This window comes from Hemiscyllium ocellatum, chromosome 50, assembly GCF_020745735.1.
Source record: "Hemiscyllium ocellatum isolate sHemOce1 chromosome 50, sHemOce1.pat.X.cur, whole genome shotgun sequence".
NCBI classification, from domain to species: Eukaryota; Metazoa; Chordata; class Chondrichthyes; order Orectolobiformes; family Hemiscylliidae; genus Hemiscyllium; species Hemiscyllium ocellatum.
This window is the reverse complement of record NC_083450.1, coordinates 3,457,378-3,475,648: the sequence shown is the minus strand read 5'-3', so window position 1 is coordinate 3,475,648 and position 18,271 is coordinate 3,457,378. Positions and strand designations below refer to the sequence as shown.

The 18,271-nt window shown below is 43.1% G+C and overlaps 1 protein-coding gene across 3 annotated transcripts in view; it reads right to left on the bottom strand.

Moving 5' to 3' along the window:
* LOC132805563 (regulation of nuclear pre-mRNA domain-containing protein 2-like) overlaps positions 1 to 18,271 on the bottom strand; it is an 80,382-nt gene that overhangs the window by 35,916 nt on the left and 26,195 nt on the right. For all 3 annotated transcript variants that reach the window (XM_060820689.1, XM_060820688.1, XM_060820690.1), the window contains exon 2: positions 1,199 to 1,328. In XM_060820689.1, coding sequence (XP_060676672.1) covers positions 1,199 to 1,328 — 130 coding nt within the window. The remainder of the gene's footprint in view (positions 1 to 1,198; positions 1,329 to 18,271) is intronic.

The window sequence follows — 18,271 nt, the reverse complement described above, 5'->3', positions numbered from 1 at the left end:
GGAGGCTGGTACAATTATAACATTTAAAAAGCATCTGGATGGCTATATGAAGGGTTGAGGGGGATATGGACCAAATGCTGGCAAATGGGACCTGATGTATTTAGGATATCTGATAGGCGAGTTGGACTGAAGAGTCTGGTTTCTGTACTAACAGGTTCCTATTGAATCTTTTCCGTCTCACCTTAAATTTATGGCTGCTAACTTTGGACTCCCCTACTCTTAGGGAAAAACCTTGACCATTCACCCAAGCAATTTTATAAACCTCTCAGGTCACCCCTCAGCTTCTGACGTTCCAAGGAAAAAAAACCCATCCTATTCAGCTCCTCTCTCTATAGCTGCTTAAACAGTCTCACGAGGGGTGCAAGTAAATAAAAATGATGTGGGGTGCAGAGGGAAGGTGGGTGAAGGATTATGAAGAAGGTTGGTTAGATGCCCCACAAATTATATCCCAGTCATACTCAATACTTAGAGTATGACTGGGATATAATAGTGGGATATCCAGTCATAGAAAACTGGATAAACCACAACACAAAAATACATTAAATTAGATTAGGTTAGATTCCCTACAGTGCGGAAACAGGCCCTTCTGCCCAGCAAGCCCACACCGACCCTCCGAAGAGTAATCCCCCCCAGACCCATTCCCCTACTCTCTACTAATGCACCTCTCACTACGGGCAATTTAGCATGGCCAATTCACCTGACCTGTACGTCTGTGGGAGGAAACCAGAGCACTCAGAGGAAACCCACGCAGACACGGGGAGAACGTGCAAACTCCACATTGGCATCAAACCCGGTTCCCTGGCGCTGCGAGGCAGCAGTGCTAACCACTGAGCCACCGTGCTGCCCCATAATTTGGAATTTACTATGGCAGCAGTTGTGAATTTAAGAGAATAAGTAACTTGAGGCAGCTGTTTACACATAGCAAGGAGCAATGAAGCACGTAGCACACTCAGTTAAGCAAACTGAGTGACAGATGATACAGGATGGGGGGGCCATTCTGCCCAAGTGCATGCTGGTACTCAGGCAAGCAGCATAATAAATCTTGTTCCCCTGCTCAGTCCATGTGGCCCTGCAGTTCTATTTTCTTCAAGGGCCTGTGCAATTTTCTTTCGGAATCCACTTCCAAGCCTCGTTGGGACACTCAGGTCTATCACGTTGAAAGTAAAAGTTACCCTTTGAAAAGGATTGCATCACCTACCTCACCAAAGTGCCGGCTTCAATCAGAACCTCTGAAAATGCGTCTCGAAAAATAATAGCGTTCTTCCTTTTGCAGTTTTGAATAACATCATTGGCAACATAGAAAAGGTTCAGTCGATGGGGAATTGAGGCTGAAGAGAAAACAAAAAGCTCAGTTAGTTTGTGAAAGTAGCCTCTTAAGCAGCAGAATGACAGGATCCTGAATTACTAAACACCAAATGCTCTACCCAGCACAATACCAGCAAGTGCGAAATACAAACGGCCTATGACACAAATAATAAATATTTGGAGTTTGCAGAACAATTTCAACCTTAGGTTTCACATACAAAATTCATTACGTTGAGACTGAAAACAAGTTTTGCTATTGTGAAATGTTTTTTAAGCTCAAGGTTTGACAGAGCCAGACAATGCTCTGACACACACTGGGCTGGAAGGCGGGTTTGCGATGCAGTGATGCCAACAGCACAGCCTCAATTCCTGCACTGACCGGGGTTACCAGAAGGTCTTAAGAATTGGGAACAGGAGGCGGCTGTTCAGCCCATCGAGCCTGCTCTGCTATTCAACAGAATCGTGGCTGATCTAATACTCCTCACCCCCACTTTGCTGAACTTTCCCCACAAACATTGATTGCCAACTGAAAAAGCACTTTCTATCTCAGCCTTAAGTACATACAAGGACACTGCCCCTACAGCTCCCGGTGACAAGGAGCGCCAAAGACCCTCAACCTTTACAGAGAAGAAATTCCTTCTCATCTTACTCTTAAATTGGCATCCCTTTATTCTAAGACCATGCCCTCTGACCCTACACTCTCCCATGAGGGAAACACCTTCTCAGCACTTATTCCGTCAAGCTCCTTAAGAATCCCAGCTGAATATGTGTTGCAGGAAAAGCGCAACAGGTCAGGCAGCATCCAAGGAACAGGAAATTCGACGTATTGGGCATATTTCCTGTTCCTTGGATGCTGCCTGACCTGCTGCGCTTTTCCAGCAATACATTTTCAGCTTTGATACTCCAGCATCTGCAGACCTCACTTTCTCCTTAAGAATCCTGTATGTTTCAATGAGATCACCTCTCACTGTCCCAAACTCAAACGAGCAGAGTCCCAGCCTTTGCTTGTAAGACAATCCCTCCTGACCAGGGATCATCTGAGTGAACATTTCCTGAACCACTTCAAATGAAATTATATATTTCCTTAAAAAAGATAAAAATTACTCACAGTACACTAGATGTGATCTCCCCAGCACCTTGTACAGTTAATTTAAACTTCCCTACTCTTATACTCCAATCCTGTTGAAGTAAAAGCTCTGCCTTCTCAGTGTCCGCCGTCATCACTGTGTGGTGACTCTCAGGTTAAATTCACCACTAATCGTCACTCTCTAATTACAGACCAATGCTATGTTCTGCTGGGACGATGATGACTTCACTTCATTACACTAACATATTTTCACACCTTATTCTTACTGCTCCCACTAATAACTGTGGTTACAATGAAGACTACAGTTACCTTTCAAAAAGATTTCAGTTTGAGCGTCCCATCGCCATGGCTTACAATCCCACAGCAACAGCTGCAGCTACTGTTATGACTATGTAAGTTACTCAATTGATAGTCAAAGAGATATACAGCATGGAAACAGACCCTTCGGTCCAACTCTGCCATGCCAGCCAGATATCCTGTAGAAATCTGGTCTCGTTTGCCAATATTTGGCCCATATCCTTGTTCCTATTGCATTCCTTGCAAATGTTCCTCAGGTAGTTACTTATTCCCTTAAATTCACAAGTGCTGCTATAGTAAATTCCTATTTCTGATTACATAAAGAAATCTTACACCGAAAGCTTCAAAACACCAGAACACATGCCAAAGCTCCATGCAGTGCACAAGCTGGCTATTTGACCCACTGTGCTGCTGTGTGTACTCTTGTGAAGAGTTGTCCAATCGAGCCTGCTCCCTTTCTTTCCTCGAAGAATATCTTCTCCTCCAGTCACTAACTAATTTGCTCGGAAAAGCTATGGTTGAATCTGCTTTTGACACCCTCGCCGTGTATTCCCAGTCATGGCAACTTCCATCGCTCCAAAAACCACTCCACTGACATTGGGCACAACTGCTCTTCAAAGATCACTGCTTATTTTAAACACTGCAAAAGAAGCGTGCCCTGATCATCAGTATCCACAGGAAGTAAAAGGTTTGGACCCCTGTGCAAAACAAGAACAAAACAAAGGTTGCTTTTTTGGATTAAACAGATTAAATAGTCTGCCCCATGTGAAAAGGACACAAAGTCACGTGACAGCTCTATCACAACGAGCACACTCAGACAAGAAAGAATTTACAGACACTGGTTTTGACAGCAGCTTTGAATTCAAACTCTAACAGCCTCAAGACAAGGAAGGGTTCAGCAGCTCACAATGTGAACTGGGTGGCACAGTGGCTTGGCGGTTAGCATTGCTGCCTCACAGCACCAGGGACCCCAGGTGGATTGGAGCCTCGGGTCACTGTCTGTGTGCAGTTTGCACGTTCTCCCCAGGTTTACGTGGGTTTCCTCCCACAGTCCAAACGTGCGCAGCTTCGGCAGATTGGCCATGGGAAATGCAGAGTTACAGAGACTGGGTCCGGGGCTGCAGCTGGGTGCGATGCTCTCCAGAGGGTCAGTGTGGACTTGATGTGCCAAATGGTGTGCATCCACATTGTAGGGATTCTGTGCTCAACTAGCAACTGGAATTTTCAATAAAATAAGGCCCTGGCCCTGCAAACTGGAGGAGAGTAGTGATCACTGCCACTCAACCTAAAAGCAATATTAATTGTAATTATCTCTTTGATGCTGGTTGAATGATTGAGAGGTAATTAATAATATATTCATGCCGTTTGTCCCCTAAATGCTTTTTAAATAGCTTTAGATCCTTTTAAGCTGTTGTTTAGTATATAATAAGCAGCTTCATGCCTGGTGGGTTGAGGCGTTGGAGGGGGTGGGGGGAGACAAGAGTGGGTGCAAGGGAAACAGTAGTTTCATTTAAAAATAATCTAAACATTCAAAAATATAAAAGGGAGAGCCAGAGGTCACAGGAGAATTTGGGGGAACGGAAGCTGCTATTTCTAACAATTATGTAAATCACAAACTCAAAAGTCTATGAACCAAGACTAACAGCAAGATGAGCGAAAAATATATTAGTGTGCGATGACTTTTTTCAAAGGACCAGGGAGCTGTGGCAGAATCCAGGAAAGTCAAACCAGACCAATGCAGGCTCAGAGTTTCCCAGGTTGAACCCACAGCTTGGATTGCCAAAATGGCTTTCCCACTACCCCAACTTTCACCACCTCATACAACAGGTGGCCTAAATTCACAAATCTGGACCGGGCTCTGCCTTCCTATTTTTCTGTCCTCTTGATTATGGACTGGAGATGAAATGCTTTAAAAACAAGGGTTGCTGAAGGATCACCTGTATGGTTTAAAAGCAAGTAATCTGATGCTGATTGTAAGTGCCATTTACATAGCTGTTATCCAAGCAGTAATTGAAGTGTAGTTTGCAGACGGACAGGAGCCGAGGGATGTACACAAATGGAGATTCAGCTACAAACAAGTCGCTGATGTGTTGCTTGACTAGTGACCAGTTATGACAAAGGCCTTCAGCTTGCCAATAACTGAGTGATCAATCATCAGGTATCTGATCAGCTTGGGGTTGTGAGTAGCCTTCAGATCTTCACCAGCTCAGCAGCTCTCTGTTCTCTGCAGTAAAACCCACTTTGAGCCTGAAAATAAAGTTGATTCTTCCTTCCACAGTTGCCGTAAGTTGTGACCTTTAAGTAATAAGTCAGAGACATTTTGTAAGTCTGAAGCAGCCGCCCTGCGCCTGCTGCAAACCAGTGAAAGCATCCAGAGAAGGAAGACTCAGAAGCCATGCTGTACTCCGCACAAGAATCATCTCAGTAGACCCAATGAACAGGGACCACTGAACTGCTTTCCCAGTTTTCTCTCTGTCCATTATATCGATGTTTTTTTTCCCGTGTGCATGTTTGAGTAAGGGAGAGTTTATAAAGGGGCTAGAATTTGAACTAGTAGGAGTTATAAGCTGATGGTTCATAATTGTTGCAGTAAATAAGAACTATTGTTAAATACTGAAAACTGGTTCACATTGTCAATCTGGTTCAAAAAGACAGAAATTGGAAAATTTTGCTTCATAAAAAAGTTTAATTTTTGTAACAAAACTAGGAGTAGTAGGGCTTGATTTTCATTGTGTTATTCCATGAAATATAACAGATTGAATTAAGTTGCATATTTAAGTCTACATAGTTTTAAAAAAAAATTTAGATGAAGAACACAAGTTATAATCACATAACTAGTTTATTACAAAATATGAGTTGCCCATCCAGAAATTTTGATTAGAAAATTGAAACTGCAAATCATTTTTGCATACTTCAAATTGCAATCAGATCCTAAAATTAGAGCCACATTGTTCTGTGGTACACACTGACTACAGAAACCAGTGTGATGGAATTTCCTGTGATGAGACTTGTAGTACCCTGGAATGTGTCATGTAGAAATACATGGGACACTGATTTACATGCAGGGTTTTAAGGTGAATTCCTAAATTCAGCAAAGCCATTTGGGGAAGTAGTAACTGGAAAGCAAAGTCCTGTACTGAATCCAACAGAGAGGAGGAACTCATCAAGCCATTAATGTATACTTAACAATAGGATATAAGACCAACACAAGGAAAATACTGGAAAGGAGCTGGTGGACAGTGGTGTATGGTCTGGTTGAAGACTTAGGAGGAAAGAAGACAGACATAAGAACTTTTTCAATAGTTCGATAAATAAATGAATCATTTAGTGACATATTAAATCATAATGATCCACACATTCCCAGATTGTATAATATTGTTTGGTGTAATATAGTGAAACTGTGTATCGGGTATGAGCAGGTAGGAAAAGTGTTAGGTTTTGAGTTTTGTGAAATAAAAAGTTCAACTTAGCATGACTCAGATCAGATAAGAACTTGCAGTAAACAATAAGGTGCTGGAGGCAAGGGTAGTGGTTGAACAAGGTGGAAAAGCATTCATTATGTAGGGCCATTTAACAAGATAAAGCAGCATTCAGTATGTAAAGTCAGTTAACAAGGTGAAAAGTATTCATTACATGATGTCAGTTAACAAGGTTAAGAACATTCACTGTGTAACAGCAGATGGTTTAATCTTTACTACTGATTCACTGATTGTAACCGGCACCCAACCAATATGTATGGTGCCGTATCTGGATGCTTAATCTTTACTACTGATTCACTGATTGTAACGGTCACTCACGAATATGTATGGTGCCGTATCTGGATGCTCCTCCCTGCAAGTGACTATATAATTCATTAAGAATCTACTGTTCGAGAGAAGACTGAGAACTCATGTCCATGTGCACACGGGCAATCGTCCTCTCTCCTCCAGGGCCCGGAATAAAGATGAAGGAGGTAAAACTGTACTGTCTCTCTAAGCCTCTTGCTTCGTCTACAGGGGGATAGGGAAACGGGACGACAATAGAAAAACAAAAACAATACCCATTCATTTTCCCAAGGTGAACCCAAATAAGCTTCATTTTGGATCAAGGCTCACTCAGATGGGAAACTATACTTCACCACAGGGAGATGGGTCACGTGATGTAGGAAATTACAACCTAAGTTCCTGATTAACATCTTGTTATCATGGACAGTTGCTCACTATCTCCGAGGAGCAAGAAATGACAGCAAAGTAATTTTACTAGACTTCTGTGGCCTTTTGTTTACATGGAAGTCCCACCTCCTTCAGCATTTACCTTGCCTCCTCGTCAGGCAGTGGAAGAACAGATGTAGTCCCAGTAGACAGGAACCTGCAGTCAGGACCAGGAGTCCAAAGATGTACAGATGCTAAGATGACATGCAAATGATGTTACATTCACCAATGACCACGATAGCTCCAGGTATATTAGCATCAGTGATGCTGAAGCACAATTAGTGCAATGTTTCACTACCAACTTCAACCAGCAGTTAGACTGTTGGAACAGAAAGCAAACTGTGCTCTAGTTAAACCTAATTAAGACCCACAGAAGTAGGCAGGGAAACCAGGCTTACCATCGCAACTGGGTAGGCTAACGTTCAAAAACAAGCGAACAATTTCACCAGGCCTTGCCTGGTTCTCTCTGGAACATGGAAAGGGCTACAGAGATTTTCAACAACTGGAGTGCAGCCTGTTGTTAAATTAGAATAATTGCAGGGGCACTGGGAGGAACTTCCTTGGAACTACAATCTTTATACAATCAGTCCAGCAAAACTGTAATCTAACATCCCAGCGAGGTACGTTAAAGGGACAGAATCATAGAGGTCATATTCCCCAGATGGAAATATACCTATCTAAATAGAAATCTTTGAAACTAGATTCTGATTCACCAAGCTACTTAGGAAAAGTTAGAATACAAGTGCAGAATGCTTACTGCCTTTAGTTTATATTCATGTTAGGAGACACTTAGATACTCAAAGTCTTAAAATACAAACAGAATACTGGACACACTGCCAGCCAGGCACTCTCTCCATTGATGAGGCTAAAATTAATATTTCAGTTTGCCTTTTGTTAGAACTGGATATTTTTAGACATACTGCTTATAAGAAAGAGTGCTCCTCACTTGCCTGGATGGGTGCAGCTCCAAACACACACAAGAAGCTTGACACCATCCTGAACAATGCAGCCAACTTGCATCACATCCACAAACATCCACTTCCTCCACCACTGACACTCAGTGGCAGCATTGTGTACCATCTAAAAGATGCACTGCAGAAATTCACCAAAGACTCCCAGACAGCACCTTACAAACCCACAACCACTTCCATCTAGAAGAACAATGGCAGCAGATAAGTAGGAGAGCCACTCACCATCCTGGCTTGGAAATATATCACTAGTCCTTCAAAATCCTGGAATTCCATCCCGGACAGTATTGTCGGCCTACCTATAGTACGTGGACTGCAGCATTTCAAGAAGGTCGCTCACCACCTTCTCAAGAACATCTAGGGATGCGCAATAAACGTTGGGTGAGCCCAGTGTGAATTTAAACATTGTTAAAATGAGCATATGATACAAGAATGGTATGTCATGAAGTGGATGTCACGAGATTTCTGAGACATGAACTGACCCTTTTCACAGGGTGCATTCTGATCTGCTGCACTTCCTAAGAATGGAAGACCTATGAGTAGGCAGTTTTACCCCTCACACCTGCTCTGCCATTTCATACAATCACGGCTGATCTCACCTTGGCCTTAACCCCACTTTCCTGCCTACTCTCCATAACCCTTCAACCCATTACTCATTAAAAAGCTGTCTATCTCCTCCTTGAAGTTATTCAGTGTCCCAGCATACACCACTCTCAGGGCTAGCAAATTCCAGATTCACAGCCCTTTGACAGAAGTAATTCCTTCTCATCGGTTTTAAATCTGCAACCCTTGATTCTTAAACTATTGCCTCTTGTTTTAGATTGCCCCACAAGGAAGCAGCTGCTCTGCGTCTACTTTGTCAATCCCCTTTAGCATCTTATATAGCTCAACTAGATAGCATCCCCTTCTTCTAAACTCCAGCAAGTAGAAACCTAAAGTGCTCAATCTCTCCCCATAAAACAAACCGTTCACTTGCTGTTAAACAGAATTTCAGTCTCATCGCAGGGGACACACAAATCAATGCCCCAGTGGTGACATACATCTTGCAAGTTGTGAGCATTTGGAGATCTGGCTTCGCATTTAATGAATTAAAAACACTGAAAATGTCCTTCTTCAAACCAGGAATGAAATAGAAGAACAACATGCGAACGGAATGGGAGGTTTTGCATTTTGATACAACAAACACGGGTAGTAGGACTTACCCAACTGATGGCAGGGCCGTGGGTAGTATAATAGAACAGAGGGACCTCGGAGTTCATACAGACAGGGTGCAAAGGCATTTAGCAGGCATGCCTTCATCGCTCAGTTCTTTACGTACAGGAATTGGGAAATCATGATGGGATTGTACAGGACACTAGTGGGAGCTCTTCTGGGACACTGTGTACAGTTCCAGTCACCCAGTTAAAAGGAAGGATATTAAACTGGAGAGGAGTTCAGAAGAGATTTACCAGGATGTTGCCAGGTATGGAAGGTTTGAGTTATAAAAAAGACTGGATTGGCTGGGACTTTTTCACCTGAGCTTAGGAGGTTGAGAGCAACCTGATGGAAGTTTATAAACTAACGAGGGGTATAGCCAGAGTTAATGATAATTGTCTTTTCCATAGGATGGGGGATTTCAGGACCAGGGGCACATTTTTAAGGTGAGAGGAGAGAGATTTTAAAAAGACAGGTTCGTGTAAGGAATGAGCTTCCTGAAGCAGTGGATGTGGGCACAATTATAATGTTTAAAAGACATTTGGATAAGAACATAACAGGAAAGGTTTGGAGGGATACGGGCTGGGGCAGATAGGTGAGACTAGTTTGGGATTACGGGTAGCTCTCCTACAATGCTGGAGTTGCGTTCCTCACGTAATAGAATAATGGGGCCGATGGGAAAAGTGGGGTCAAGGGCAGACCAGAAAAAGAGATCACTCACAATTGGCTCAAAGATCACCCAAAAGTCTCTCAAAGTATAGCACAGCCTGAATGAACGTATAAAATCATATTTATCAACAAAACAGAAGTAAATTTAACAGTACATTATAAAATATTGTTAATGCAGGAATTGAGGGAATCATAGCATGTAAGGTAGACTCCCTCTCACCTGTTAAGCCATCTATATCACATTATCTCCTTATCCTTGGGACAGCATGGTGGTTCTGTGGTTAGCTCTGCTGCCTCACAGCGCCAGGGACCTGGGTTCGATTCCCACCTCAGGCGACTGTGTGGAGTTTGCACATTCTCCCAGTGTCTGCGCGGGTTTCCCCTGAGAGATCTGGTTTCCTCCCACAGTCCAAAAATGTGCACGCCAAGGGAATTAGCCACGCTAAATTGTCTACAGTGTTTAGTGCATTAGTCAGGGGCAAATATAGGGTAGGGGAATGGTGTAGACTTGTAGGGCCGAAGGATCTGTTTCCATATGGAGGTAATCTAATCTAATCTAATCTTATACTCAAAATGCTTCATAATATCTAGTTTCTCTTCCAGTGTTGTAGCCTCTCTTTTGCGCTGATCACCAGGACACTTCTTGCTAACATTCTTGTCACTATGCCTCTCCATTTTTTCCAAAACTAAAGGGATAATCTAGGAGCAATGTATCTTTCACAGGAAGCTGCTCAATGCATCTCTCTCAGAAACCTGCTCTCTGTACAGTACCTCTCACTGAAAGTTGTTCTGTTGGCAGCTAACACCAATGCACGCAGAGACCGGCACGAAGACTTCAGCACGGACATCGGTGCACATGCAGAATGAACCATATGAACAGATCCCTGCTGGAACCACATTATTGCTAACAGAGGTGAATATTCTCAAAATTCTCATTCTTTAATTCTTCAGCAACACTATGAGCAAATTGCGCTGCCAGAACACGCTTTACCCGAGGACTACTTGTATGTATGGCATGGGCTGGTTGGACCAAAGGGTCTGCTTTCTTGCCCTATGACTCTATAACTGGGGCTTTCCGGTTCAGTCGGCCAGGGTTGGAGTGGCAGAATTACTCTGAACAGTCTCTGGTGCAGGAGCAGGCAGCTCCAGTGATACCAGTTGGCCAGAGTAGGCTTTTGGATTTATCAGGGCACACTACTGTTCATGTGTCACCAGGCTCCACGTGTAAATTGTTCCATCTTTCGGTTTCAATAGTGATCACCAAAACCCTGCTGCTCCTTGCACTAATTCAGTCTGGGCAGGGGGTGGGAAAAAAAACATAGGAAGGGAATCCTCACTGCGCCAAGATTCCTCAGCCGCGTGTATAATGAAACGCAGTAGGTCTAATCAGTGTGAACACATCGGCAGCACCACGTCCATGATGATGTGGCTGTTGTTACTCCATCTGGAAGCACCCACGTTGGCATGTGTCTCTGGTGTCAGTGGTGTAAAGAGAGCTTGACATTATGGACAACTCGGGAGTGCTCGACTGTGCTCTGCACTGGTGTGCTGATCCAAGCTGTTCTTTGCTTAGGAGTCGGTGGTGCTGACACTCAGCTGAGTATGCATCACCTCGAGACCTCACTAATCACCTCTCTTACAGTTTGCCTTTATCTGATTATGCTACAAACACCCCAAAAACACAGTACCTACATTTCAAATGGTCTCAACCAGCTAGTCGGAAGAAAAACCACAAGAACATCTTCCAAGAGCCAAAAATAGTTTTATTGCACCATTATCACTTTCTCTTAAATTGCCGAGTTTTGTTTTAACTTGGTCACTGCTTTCGCTCTGCTACTGGCTGCAATCTACTGTCAAACCTCAACCCTGGACACCACCTGATTGGTTTCCAGATCAACGGACTGCAGGAGTGACAGTCCTTGTCATTTCTTTTCAATTTAACTCCCCTTCCCAATATCAACCTGGAACAGATGAGTCTTGAATACGGGCCTCCCATTCCAGAGGTAAGGACACCACCACTGCGCCACAGGCAGCTTTTTACACAATTATATTTTCTCATCTTGAACTGAGAATGCACAGAAGATTTAAATTGTATTCTCCCAAAGCAGGATCATGCTCACAGACAGCATTTTGATCCGTGCACCAATAATTTCAAGGGCTCACTGGGTGAATCGGTTCATTGCAATGAATTCAAAACATTACAAAAGGTGCGCCACACTAGATAGGCAAGCTGAACCACAATTCTGTTTACATTGACCTGGAGGTGCTGGTGTTGGACTGGGATAGGCAAAGTTAAAAATCACACAACACCAGGTTATAGTCCAACAGGTTTAATTGGAAGCACTAGCTTTCATTGAACATTGACTCCTAAACAACTATGGTAAGCTCAAACGTAAATGCATTTCAGTTCCAGGACACTTACTCCCTATTCCATTCACCTTAAACTGACAGCATGCTTTTGGCCAGGGCAGAAACCATTCACCTCACTCGAGAATTTGTGAATGATGAGACAGGTCTCAGGAAACGTTTAGCTTAAACAATTACACAACGGTAATCGCTTTATTCTCCAAACATTTCCCCTCCAATTAAACTAACATTTTGTTGACACAGTGGTGACAAGTTACTCATTCATACCTGCTCTGCAGGAGACAAGGTTGTGTTAGATACAAAAGATAAATCCTGTGTGCACTTGGTGCTCATGCAATGTAGGTGCCAAGCTGGTGTAATCCAAGCAAGTGAGATTCCGTGTAACATTACCACGCAAAATCCTGAATCAACTTTGTGAAATTCAACCTGGAAACTAGCAACAAAAGAAGGAGTAGGTCACTCTGCCCCTGGAAGCTGTTAGCCATTCACCAACGTCATGGCTGGCCTGACTGCTCCATATTCCTGCCCACCCTCTTAGTCAGTAAGAATCCCATCTGCTTTATAAAAGTGTTAAAAGACTCTGCTCTCACTGCCTTTCAAGGAAGAGAGCTCCAAAGACATGACATTTTCTCTTCACCTATCCTAAACGGTTAAAGAAAATCACACACCAGGTTATAATCCAACACCTGACGAAGGAGCAGCGCTCCGAAAGCTAGTGCTTCCAATTAAACCTGTTGGACTATAACCTGGTGTTGTGTGATTTTTAAACTTTGTACACCCCAATCAGACACCGGCATCTCCAAATCATTCCTTTGCTTTTAAACAGGAACAGGTTTTCCTCTCGTTCTCCCAACCAAAGAGACGTGCAGATACAAACTGCCCATCGGTAATCACACCAAAGTGACCTGCAAGCCGAGTGCCGCCTGGCTGCTTTAGACAAAGCACACATCTTTTCAGAATAATTCTGCCTTGTACCAAAACCCAGAAATACACACACTCACTTTCTCACTGAAAGCAGATCAGGAGGAACTCCAGCTGAATTTTGTATTCCAAAGCACAGGTAGACAAAGATTAAATGTAACATGCATTGCTGTTCAAGGTGACACCCATTAACTCAATATAGAGTCGGAATTCTGTATCCTGGTGTGTATGTGCATTTCTCAGACAGTGATAGTGAAGGGAAAGATGCTCACTTATCAGCTGTTATAAGCAAAACCTCAATCAGTTATCTAAAATACATGTAAAACAGAGGATTATTCTTCAGAAAGGGGTTTCTGCTTTCTGTTATGTTTGCATTGTGAACAATTCGAGGAGAAAGCGAGGACTGCAGATGCTGGAGATCAGAGCTGAAAATGTGTTGCTGGAATAGCGCAGCAGGTTAGGCAGCATCCAAGGAGCAGGAGAATCGACTGTTTCCGGCACGAGCCTCAGAAGGACTCATACCCGAAACGTCGATTCTTCTTCTCCTTGGATGCTGCCTGATCTGCTGCACTTTTGTGAACAATTCTAGCTCAGCTCTAAAGGCCAGCTCTATTGCAACACTGAAAACTGCATCCCATTACTTTGCAAGGGTAATATTTTCTATCATAATGTATGCATTTATTGCAAATCAATGGTCAACATCAAAGCCCCAAATCAAACATACCAATTCGGAGAAATAGGAGACTTGGCCCCTCAAGCCTGATCTGCCATTCAATCAGCTCAAACTGATTCATTTGTGTTCCGAATGCCACATTCCCAACTAGGATTCCAGATTGGATTTCTTAGGGACTGTCCTGTATGGATGACCCACGGAAATATACAAAGAGCAAGTGACGGCCATTTGGCCCCACTCCACCATGGCTCGGCTGTCGGCGGTGAATTCCACATCCCCACCCACCGTTCGATAACCCTCGATTTCCCTGCTTCACAAGAAACCACCCACCTGCTGTGAGGATGTGCAACAACTCTGTCTCCACCGCCTTCTGAGGCAGAGTGCTGCAGAACCTGTCAAAGTAAAAAAAAACCCTTCTACCCTGAAAGGGCCATCTCTAGTTTCTTTTAAATACTTTGCACCCTAGCTCTGGATTCACCAATGAGAGAAAACAGCCTTTCTCAATCTATCCTGTCGAGACTATTGCAGAACTGATCATTTTCAACGTCACCCTTCACTCTTCTGCCCCCACTGAAACAACCCAATCTGCCCAATAAGCTGCTCCTGATAAGATGACCTGCTAATTCCACGTATCGCTCTTATAAACCTCCTTCAAGCTGCCTCCAATGCATTGATGTTCACCCTTAAATAAGATGACCAAAGCTCCACACACATTTCTAGGTGGGATCTCACCAATGCCCTACAAAAATAAAAGTGTTACATCCTTACTTTCATGTTCAATTCCTCTCAAAGGATAGCATCCAACTAGCCTTCTTAATCACTTGCTGTACCTAAATGAACTTTTTGTTAGTTACGGAGTAGAACACTTAGTGATGCAGTGGGTAAATGCAGCTTCAAGGCTTTAAGTTAAGCCGAATCAGATGTCAGCACTCAGTTAAGTTGGACAAAAATGAGGTGAAAACGCTGTGCACAGTCACAAAGATCTATCAGTACCTGTCGAATGATATCTTAAGGTACTGTCAGAACAAGAGAATGGCTCACCTATTAAAATAAGAGAGCTACTTACCACAGCACCTGAATTCCCATTGTAGGATAAAAGTACTGCAGATGCTGGATCCTATACTGAAAACAACAAATGCTGGAGATCACAGTGGGTCAGGCAGTAGAGAGAGACACACACAGACCATTCTGAATCTAGATGACTCATCAGAGCTCTTGCTTGGTGCAAAATACGACACTGGTGGTGGGCAAGTTGTTGGAGGCAATCCTTAGGGATTTGCAAAGGCAAGGACTGCTTAGGGATAGTCAACCTGATTTCGTGCGTGGGAATCATGTCTCACAAAGTTGATTGAGTTTTGTGAAGAAGTAACGATGAGGACTGATAAGGGCAGAGCAGTGGACATGACCTATATGGATTTCAGTAAGGGGTTCAACAAGGTCCCCATGGTAGACTGTTTAGCAATGTTAGATCTCATGGAATACAGGGAGAACTAGCCATTTGGATACAGAACTGGCTCAGAGTTAGAAGACAGAAGGTGGTGGTGGAGGGCTGCTTTTCAAATTGGAGGCCTGTAACCAGTAGTGTGCCGCAAGGATCAGTGCTGGGTCCACTGCTTTTCATCATTTATTTAAATGATTTGAATGTGAACTTAGGAGGTATAGTGAGTAGGTTTGCAGATGACACCAAAATTGCAAGTGGAGTGGACAGTAAAGAAGGTTACCACAGAGTACAAAGGGATCTTGATCAGATGGGCCAATGGGTTGAGGAGTGGCAGATGGAGCTTAATCTAGATAAATGCAAAGTGCTGCATTTTGGGAAGGCAAATCAGAGCAGTACTTATACACTTAAGGGGTAAAATCCTGGGGAGTGTTACTGAACAAAAAGAGCTTGGAGTGCAGGTACATAGCTCCTTTAAAGTAGAGTTGTAGCTAGATAGGATAACAAAGGCGGTTTTTAGCCTGCTTTCTTTTATTAGTCAGAGCATTGACTATAGTAGCTTGGAGGTCATGCTGCCACTGTACAGGACATTAGTTAGGCCACTTTTGGAATAGTGTGCACAGTTCTGGTCTCCCCCCTATTGGAAGGATGTTGTGAAAGTTGAAAGGGTTCAGGAAAGATTTACATGTATGTTGCCAGGGTTGGAGGATCTATAGGGAGGGGCTGAATAGGCTACGGTTGTTTTCCCTGGAGTGCTGGAGGCTGAGGGGTGACCTTATAGAGGTTTACAAAAACCATGAGGGACATGGATATAGTAAATAGTCAAGGTCTTTTCCCTGGGATGGGGGAGTCCAGAACTAGAGGGCATAGGTTTAGGACAAGAGGTGAAAAATTTAAAAGGGTCCTCAGGGGCAACCTTTTTACATAAAGAATGGAATGAGGAAGTGGTGGAGGCTGGTACAATTACAACAAAGAAGAGGTATCAGGATGGGTATATGAATAGGAAGGGTTTACAGAGATATAGGCCAAATGCTGGCAAATGGCAATAGATTGGGTTGGGATATCTGGTTGGCATGAACGAGTTAGACTGAAGGGTCTGTTCCCGTGCTGTATATCTCTATGACTCTATGAATTGTTGCTTTTGACAATGAACTTTAGGGCATGTATGGGAAAAAAGTACATTTGCATTTCAAATATTTAACTACTTCATTCTACCAAGGATTTTAAGCAACAATATGCTTTCTTGCATTGGTGAACAGCTTACTTGCCATAAAGAAATTACTTCTGTTGTATGAAAACCACAGTTAAATTTTTCATGCTGAGCAATGCACTTGCGTGTTATCTTAATTCTATTTCAACCTTCTTATTTCACACACTACATACGTTTCAAGGGGTAGACTGCACAATTGTGGTTCTCAAAAGGTGACAGATCTGGACCATTAGCTTTATTTTCTACAAGATACTGTTCAACCAGTTAACTACGTTCAGCAATTTCAGAATTTCCAGCAAGCATAGTCTTTTGCTTTATTTGAACAAATGTAGAACAGAAGTGGATGTGCGTTCAATGCCATTTAGTTCGGGCACAGCTGAAATACGGCATACAGATCCGGTCACTATAGGAAGGATATGATTGCACTGTAGAGGGTGCAGAGGAGATTCACTGGGAAGTTGCTTGGGCTCGGCAATTTTTGCTACATAGAAACTAGGGTTACTTTTCAAGGGCATAGATTTAAAGTAAAGGAAAGCAGGATTGGATGGGATTTCGAGGAAGAGGTTTTTCATGCAGAGGGTGGAGCATGTCTGGAGAGATGAGAACCATCAAAACATATAAGGAGCATTTAGATAAAGTCAGAAGTCACAACACCAAGTTATAATCCAGAGTTATTTAAATTCACAGGCTTTCGGAGCGCTGCTCCTTCTTCAGATGAAGATATTAGCTGTGTAGTGTAACTTCTGACTTTGTCTACCCCAGACCAACACTGGCACCACATAGAGAAGTCATAGAATCATACAGTATGGAAACAGACCCTGGAGTCTAACCAGTCTATGCCAAACATATTCCCACTTGCTTGCTGCCATCCCATACCCCTCCCATTCCTGTGCCCATCCAAATGCCTTCTAAAGCTGTAATTGTGCCCACTTCCACCACTTCCTCGGGTAATTCACTCCACATTCAAACCACCCTGTGGAAAAGATTTTCTCTTCACGCCCATTGTAAATCTTTCTCCTCTCACTCTAAACATTTTCCCCCTTGCCTTGAAATCCCTCATCCTAGGGAAAGATACCTACCACTCACCCTATCTATACTCATGATACCTCTACAAAGTCACTTCCCACCCATGAGTATTGAGTTAAAAATCTCACAACACCCAGGTTTTGGTCCAACCGGTGTAATTGGAAGCACTAGCTTTCAAAGTGCTGCTCCTTCATCAGGTGGTTGTGGACAACCAGCTGAAGGAGCAGTGCTCTGAAAGCTAGTGCTTCCAATTACACCGGTTGGACCAAAACCTGGTGTTGTGAGATTTTTAACTTTGTACACCCCAGACCAACAATGACATCTCCAAATCAGGAGTACTTAGATGACCATTGAAACCACGATAGGCTATAAGGCCAAATGCAGAAAAATGGGCCTCGTGTAGGTAGGTGCTAATGAGTGACAAGTACATGATGGGCCAAACGGCCTCTTTCAGTGCTGTAAATTCTGAATCTATGAACATTACTTTAACAAATAAATGAAGAAAACAGAGCCTGCAAGAAACTAGCACACAGATGCATGTCACTTTGTCACATTTAACTAAAACTCTCATGAAAGAAATGCCCAGCCAACATGCACCTTACCGATCACAAGTACCTTTTAAATCAACTCTTAAGATCTCTATCGAGTATCAATGTGTCCAGATGAAGCAAATGAGTATTTTGTTTCATGAGGGATTTTAACATCTAACCTACTCTTATTTCAGGCAATTCTGGCCTCATCCAATATTTACAACTAAATGAAGAGGTATGAAAGGAGTAAGAAACCAGGCTGATCTTTCCTCTCCTTGATGCATGGCACCAGATAACAGTGATCGATCCAAGTGCAATAAAGGTGGGTAATGTCACCACCATTGGCAAAATATAGATGGATTTGGGTTTCGGTAAATGTCTTGCTTCAAAAAAATT